Here is an 8,265-nt window from a genome sequence, read left to right as displayed (position 1 = left end):
AGTCTCAGTCCCAGTCTCAGTCACTCAGTTGGTGGCGGGCAATTGGCGCAGCATTCTAATCTCAATTTGCTGTTTGAGTTGCCACTAATAAAACGCACGACACGCTGACACCATGCAACGATGCCGCCAATACATACAAACAAACATACGTTTTTGTATTTTTTTCTCTGTTTGCTACAGATACTTTTCTGTCCATTTCCGATAGACATAATTTGTCGTGCGACGCGAAGTGACATCGAATTGACAGAGGAGCCGAGTCCGGGCTGCCAGACAACAGGCGGCAGGAGTGCCGATGTTTGTGTGTTTGTTTGTGTTTGTTTTGGAGCTCCGCTGTATAGTGTCCCAAAAGTAGAAATGCATTTACGGTGGGGAATCGATTGAGTGGACATAAACGTGTATTTTCAAAAGGAATAAACTAATATTGTATTAAATAATTAATTGATGAATTGATGGACATAAACGTATGTTTCCAAAAGGAATAAAATAATTTTGTATTAAATAATTAAATGATTAACTAAAATTCATTCGACTTCAACGATATAGTATTTAGTTAGAAGAATATTGATATTTTGCATAAATCAGAAATATTATAATTAATCTTGAATTTCTCTCTAAACAGGTTAAGGGGAATTTGGAAAACATGAAGTTCATGAATTTTGTTATAAGAATCGAGTAAAAAATTAAAAAAACAGCTTTATGTAAAGTGTTTACAGTTTCTTGGCAGTCGAATATAAAGAAATGTTAAAGTTTATAAATATAAATTTAATCAAATATTTCAAAGCCTTTCAAACAATAAAAAGTGTATTCCTTTTTAGTTTGCTTACATCGAAGTTTCAAAAGAATTGTAATGTGTAATTCTGTTATTAATTAGCATAAATAAATGAACTATTAGAAGTTTTTGAAGTTATTGGAATATTGTTCAGTAAAGTTGTGTGCTCTAAACTTCAATGTCTTTAGAGAAGGTCGTTTGGGGACTATAATGGCAGTCGAGCGGATTGATAGATATACATACGTGTATTTCTATAATATAATGCCATATGCTTGGATTCGTTGAAGAACCCAGCATTATATCTGCTGGCCATTGAAGGCAGTTTAAAATAAGGTTCGTTTTTCAGGCTACAGGTGCCTTCGAACCAAAGAGCAGGAGTTGTCAAGATATGTGGTGTTTTTCAGAAATTTAAAAATAAATAACTTCAAATAATTTAAACCATAGTTTCTTTTTTTAAAATCTTTATTCTTTATTTAAGATCTGTCCTTTAATTATCATTTCCATCTGCTCTTCCAAATATTTAAAGCTAAGGAATATGTTACAAAAAGTGTTGTTGAATTTGCCTGATTTTTAAGGACTTTAATGGTTCGCTTTAGCGATATTGATGCCTCATTTGGAATTGTATTCCGTAGCAAGAAGGCTTAGCACATCGATTGCCTTGAATGCTTCACTTTTAGCCGCATTCATAGCTGCTAAGCGCGCTTGCATTTAAGCCTTTGGCTGCTCACAAATGCAGCTGTATCTGGCGGATACATTTCAAAGCAATGCCAACTGAACGTATGGCCGTTTATCGCTTGGTAGCCGACAGCCAACAATAACAACAACAACCACAACCACAGCAGTCAGCAAACAAACAAAACAAAAACTGAAACGCCGTATGTGAAATTTATGGGCATCAACGTTGAATTTGAAGCGGGCCCCCACCAACCATCGAACGAATATCGTCGGCTCGACTCGGCTCGACTTGGCTCAGCTCAGCTCAGTTGAGGCCTCCACCTCATCGCCATAGCAGTCGTCTCCAGCGACGTTACTGACCAGGCCAACTAAGCCGGCTGACCAGACTGTTGTTGGCTTTGTGCTAGCCAGTGGCTGGCTTGGCATTTGTAATGCCTAAATGCTTTGGCGAATTGATTTTTGGTGTAAACGATGTGCAATTTTAATGGATTGTGCTGCCAGATAAGCAGCAACAGCCACAGCCAGAGCAGCAGCAGCAGCAGCATCAGACGCTTCGAATGGACCGAACCCACTCTCTTTCTCTCTTTTCATATCTATCTTTCTTCATTTTTCTTTAGGAATTGTATTTGGATTGCCGAACGTCGTGTAGTTTAATTGAATTTGTTTTGATTAGTTGTCTGTGTGTGCGTGTGTGTGTATTTGTGTGTGTGTGTGTTTGTTGAGCATTTAGCAAATGCAATTTTAAAGTGTTTGCATTTAAGTTGAGCGAATGCCGCGATGGCATTTCAAAGTTTGCCGCGTGGCATGTCAACAAGATATAGAAACTCAACGCCACAGTGCATATTCGTGTTGATGAAAAAACATGAAGAAAACAATTGGGATTTCATTTCTATGTACAATTAAGTGTATTCGTTTGATTTCACATTTGCTACATTTATAATCAAATATTGTTTCCACTTATTTGAAGGTAAACAGGATGTTTTTCATGTTTTTAACATATTCAAAGGAAAGGAGGACAGGCCTTTCGCCCCTACAAGCCACAGACAGGTACTCTCATTACACTTCTCATGTATACCATTAACTTGGGTTTCGGCTATTGCCAATATACGAGATAATGAAATATTGTTCAAAACTTTCCCAGAAGAATTTCCATATTTATGAAACTATTCAATTCAATAAAATACAATTCTTCAACACCAGTACCCCTATTTCTGTAACATACATATGATATGAATACGAGTACACCTAATCCTGTTTTACACGGGCTTATTTACACGGTTTTAATTTAACACGGTTTGAAAATTAAAAATTGCATATATATTTCTTTGGAGCCAATCACCTATTTTTGCAAATGATCAATGTTCTTTTTTTTTCATGGTTGTTTCTGGAACCAATCTACCGTGTACAAATAGAATTAGGTGTACTTCAATACTTCAACTCCCTTTTTAGTTCCTTTACCGAAAATTTAAAGTGGTCGTTTAAAGCATCCTTTCAAATACATACCTCTAGTTCCAACTTAGCTCCATACACCTCTGTAAATATTTGTATCCCATTAGTTAAGTCTTAAGATCAATTCGCTATAGCTTTATTATTTAAGCTTATTTGTAATTTTAATTGCATTTTCATTTAGATTATAAAATAATAAAAAAAAATCTCGCATTTAAAGATTACAATCAGCATTCCATAGTGAATAAAGTTAGATATAGACTATCGAAACTCTCTTCTGAAGAATAAGTTTTAATTTAATTTTATTCAATATATTTGTAGCTAATGTTTTCTGAGAATATATAAAAAAAATATGCATTTAATTTTGTGATATTTTACAAGCAGACTTTAAAAAAGGATTTACAAATCACTTTTTATAGCCAATTAAATTTAATCATGGTATACTTGTGCTAGAGTTACAAATTGAATCGATTCGATGTTATTAAAAATATATATTTTTTTGAACAATAAATATAAGTTATTTCAAATATACAAATGAAGAAATGTTTAATATTGAAAATCTTCTGAAAATCTTCTTTCAAAAGTGTACGTTACTTTTTTTCAACAAACTAAAAAAGTTTAGAATACTATTTGCAGTTGATTTCTGGTTTTAATAAAACAGATACACGTAAGACATTAACATATATCGAATTTATTGAAACTCAAATTATATTGCACTTGCTGTGTGAGGTGCCGTGTTTCTAATTTTGTAATAATCACAATACTAGAACAATGTTACTTTGAATTTAAGGCACTGTGCAAGTGCGTGTCAGAATATGAGAGTACTGATATATAAGTGTAGATTACTTGTCGACCAATTCATCGTCAACATCGTCCTTCACTCCACCGTTTGCCCCTCTGTTGACTCCATTGGTGGCATCATCTGTGGACTGATTGGCGTTCCCATGGCATTCTCCACTCGCAACCTCATTACCACACACTCTATTAGCACTTCCTTGTACTATATCCATGTTAAGTTCCTCCCGGATTTCTTCCGGTAGCAGTGGCAGCATTCGCAGCTTAACTTCTTCGATCAATTGGCGTTTGGTTATAGTGACCTTCTCCTGAACAATGGCATTGCAGAGCCGATTCACTTGGTTCATCCCGCCCATTTCGTTTAGATATATGTGAAGCATTGCTTTCACCTTCGGTGTGGTGTCGATTCTTATTTTGATCTTACGAATCTTGCCTAAGCGGCTTGTCTTGCATCGACGGAACTGTATGAGAGTATTATTTGAAAGTATATTTTGAGAACTAGCTTGGTCTTTAAAGAACAATGAATGGATAACTTAAAAAAACGCACATCTATTATTTTGTCCATTAGTGTATATATAAATATATACTCGTATGTATATACACCTCCATTGTCCATTTCAACAATGTTGTTGAACCTTTCAGCACATGGCTTGGGGCTACTTGGCAAATTGACATTGCTGGCTGGCCCCGGAAAAAATGTCAATTTAAATATTTGCAAATATTTTAACAAGCATGCTGGATGTGCTAATTTGCCTGCCTTGCCACGCCCCAAACGCCCCCATGGCCCATCCATTCTCTGCTCCATGTGCGAAATAAAAATTGCATGCATTTTTTAACCCGCCAAAAAAACAGGGAAAAAGGCTCAGAAACTTTTTTAATTAATTAACATGATGACACGGCGTCGAGCAGAAAACCCGCGGCAGTTTCCACAACGAAAATCATAGAAAAATATTTCAAAAATTGCTCAACGTTTTTATGCACGCAATTTTCGAAAGCAATTTAAGGCATTTTCGGTGAAAATGCTGCAAAAACTGCACCTGCATCTAAAACTGTGTCCACCCAGCATCTGTCTGGACTACTGGGGGACTGCTGGGGGCCGCTGTGAGTCGAAGTCAGCAGGTCAAGTGCCAAGTCAATTAGAGACCAAAACCAAACAAATGCAATGTCCTGGGCTTTATTGCAATGAATGACAGACAGACAGGACAAAAGTCGTCCCCACCACCCACCAACGAAACAGTGGGACGAATTGGCTTTGAATGATTTGTTGATTTTTTAGTCGTGCGATGAAATAGAAGAATTATGCGTACTTACCCCCATTTTCAGTAAATGGTTTATTATAATATTTTTTTCAGTCTGTAAATGTAGCTTAGCACGCACCTTTTTCGATTCTGAATTCGAATGAACGACTGAAATGCTGAACTTTAAATATAGGTTACTTTGATTTTCTAAATCAATGTTATGTACACATATTTTTGTTCTGCTTTTCAATTGATGTACTGAGAGAAGTAAGCCGAATGAATTGGTCTCTAAAAATGCTATAAATAAAATAAATTAGTAATGAAAAAATTAAAATTAAAAAAAAAAAATTAAATTAAATTAATAGCAGCGGAGTTGGCATCTCTGATTCGCTGGGTCGTGAGTTAGTTCAGTAATAATTGCTGCAGTTCAAACTTGGAGAAAAGTTGTGGGTTCTTCGAATTCTTTTTAACTCTTTCGTTTTTCGAAATAAGCAGGGAAATATGATTCAAAACTTTAACCCGAAATATTTTTGATTATAAAGGGATACCCTGTATACTTCTATGCTAAGAACACAGTTGGCATCTCCCTAAATGGGCTGCAAACTTATTATTCCGCTCTGACCAGACCCAAACATCAATTCAAGAAATTAAACAAATACCAGCTGTTTTGATATTTATCGTGAAATAATTAATAAGCTCTTACTTCGTTTATGTTAGCATATCATGAGCACTTTATTTCCAAAACTGTTGTATACCTTCTATCTTTATGCTCTCTGGTCTTTAATAAAGCCTGGAAACTTTCTGAGATTAGGTTGCCATAAAAAAGTAAATTAAATATTTATAAATATAGCTTTAAACAAATCAAATAATTCTGAAGTAAGAACCTAACAAAGAAAGCATTGCACGTTTGATTCAAAATATTCTTCACTCTTGGGTAGAATTTTCAGTCAAAATAACGAAGATACTTTGGACGATTCTCTCATAAGACTTCATAAGATCGCATTTAATAACCGAATGAATTCTTAGAAGAAATGTGCGTACTTGCCCGTATCGAAGGCATTGTAAGTTGTAATACTAGTTTTCCTCACTTTTAGGTCAAATTTCAAAGAAAAATGTTCATTTTAGTTCTAAAGAGAGATCTACTATGTTTCTTCATGAATAGTTATCAGTTAAAAATTAATTAAGATTGCCGGATTTGAAGTTGGATTATGCTACATATATATTTGTAATAAATTATTTGGCTTACCTATGAGGGATTCCTGGTCCAGTGTGCATTGACTTGTTGATTTTGGCCAGAAATTCCGGAATGCCCATGCCTGTTGTAATTTCAATTGTTTATGCGTAGAAGTCGAGTTGAGTTTCAGTTGGGTTTCAGTTGCTGTGTGTGTGTGTGAGTGTGTGTGTGTGTGTGGACGATTCAATTAGAATAAGATTGACAGGCTGTTGGGGTGTTGGGGATGGGCTGGCAGCCAGTAGACAGAACAATAGTTGGCCCAAGCTGGCCAGAACCCGTTGCAGGGAACCAGGACTCCAACTTGAATGCAACTGGAGTGGCCGATAAGCGCCAAATGCACTTGGCCTGTGGTTTTTCCAATTTAATTGAATTTAATTGATTTGTGAGTGTGTGTTTGTGTGTCAGAATGTGCAAGAGTGTGCCAGTGTGTGTGTGTGTGTGTGTGTGTAGGCAATCATGGGTGCACAGGGCTGTGGCAGCAGCTGGTGGCATGCTCATGGTCTCATGGGGTAGGCTGCAACTTTAAAGTTGCATGCATTTTAAATGGTCTTTTTGTTAAATGTTGCATGACTTCTTCTTGTCTTTTGTAGGCAGTGAAAAATTGCAGCTGTCAGCAATGTAGAAAAATTATTTGTTGATTTTGTGCGCTGGGTACATAAATCATAAAATGCTTTACATACTGCTTACTAACTTCGTACAGCAGCTAGTTAGTATGGGACCGAGTGCTGTAATTAAAGCTAATATAAATGTTATCACTAATTATTACGTGTGCATAGGTGAATAGAGGAGTTAATTGGGATGTTAGCTTGAATGCTTTTTTATGCCAGAGTAGACTTTTTTATATTTATATTTGTGTTTGCACAAAGTTATTTTGCAATTTGAAGTGTAGCCTTGTGGAAGGTGGACATTTAAATTGTGCATTAAGTAATTTTTAGAATACTTTTTTTTTTTTTTAAAACAAGGAATGGCATTTGCCACTTTCTTCCACTACTTGAAATAGATTTATGAAATCTTCCTTATACTGAAAAAGATTAGATTTATTAAATCTTCGTAATACTGAAACAGTTTAGGCAAAGTTTTTAACAATATTTACGTGAATGTATACAAAAGGAATGTGACTAAAGTACAGAGAAGTCTGCCTATTCGTAGAAAGCAGCATCGTTCACTTTTCAAACCTTTTTGAATAAAATAATTTTAATTTTTAAGGACTGATTTAAAATGAAACTTAAGAAACCATTCTGCAGTGAATATGATTCTGTCTCGTCAGAGCTTTTGGGAAATGTTCAACACTGGAAATTAATTAAAATTAACTTCAAATTGATTAAAAATTAATTTTTGTAAAATGTGTGCCTTGACTCACTGATTAAGGATATATATATAAATGTTGTCCTTAATGCTTATGAAAAAGACAAAATTACAGCTTGAGTTTTATTTTTGATCATTATTTTATAAGTTTTATTTTTTTGCTCATTAATAATGATTATTGGTTGATTTTTAAAGCAAAACTCAAAATTAATCATTAAATTGTGAGCGAATGAATAAAATAAAAAAATAATCATTATTTTGTAATTTTTTTTAATAACATCTATAATGATTACAGTCCCTGCTTGAAAAACAAACGGAACGGAAGATGCAATAAGTATTTATGTACATTTCATTTTCCTTGATAGATGTTTGCAGATATTTCTTTCATTTACATTTGTAGCACCCTATGATGTAAAAGCATGCTCGTTCATTCCGTACAAGTAAATGGAAATGCTCAGCATTTGAGGTAGTGATGTTCAAATGCTTTGACATTTATGAGTTGTCATCACATTGATATTAACCCTCAGCCTCAGTGGGCCCCACATGAGAATTGTGAGCAGCACAATGTGATTTACATAATAGAATGTAAAGCGTTTTGCTTCCCCATGTCAAATTTTATGCCTCTGTTGCTTCCACACACACAAATGATAGCAATCTCCTCAAACTGGCATATTCTCGTGTAACGTCGCTTAACCCGCATAATTCACTTGATTCCAGCAACAAATGCAACTGTAACTTTCACTTACACTTACATGCCACACACTGTTGTATGCTACAGAAAAACATTAGGCCTTATTACATTT

At 35.0% G+C, this 8,265-nt stretch overlaps 1 protein-coding gene across 1 annotated transcript; it reads right to left on the bottom strand.

Moving 5' to 3' along the window:
* Nucleotides 1-3,558: 3,558 nt before the first annotated feature.
* Nucleotides 3,559-5,081, bottom strand: LOC115631868. The gene is made up of 2 exons (XM_030528715.1): nt 4,997-5,081; nt 3,559-4,146 (listed from the first exon to the last, which is right to left on the bottom strand). Exons 1-2 carry the CDS (start codon nt 5,000-5,002, stop codon nt 3,733-3,735), a joined length of 420 nt encoding a protein of 139 aa, XP_030384575.1. The 5' UTR covers nt 5,003-5,081; the 3' UTR covers nt 3,559-3,732.
* Nucleotides 5,082-8,265: the final 3,184 nt, after the last annotated feature.

This window comes from Scaptodrosophila lebanonensis, unplaced genomic scaffold (assembly GCF_003285725.1).
Source record: "Scaptodrosophila lebanonensis strain 11010-0011.00,11010-0021.00 unplaced genomic scaffold, SlebRS2 tig00001412-arrow-pilon, whole genome shotgun sequence".
Lineage (NCBI taxonomy): Eukaryota > Metazoa > Arthropoda > Insecta > Diptera > Drosophilidae > Scaptodrosophila > Scaptodrosophila lebanonensis.
The sequence above is the reverse complement of the archived record's forward strand: the minus strand, read 5'-3'. Positions and strand labels throughout refer to the sequence as shown.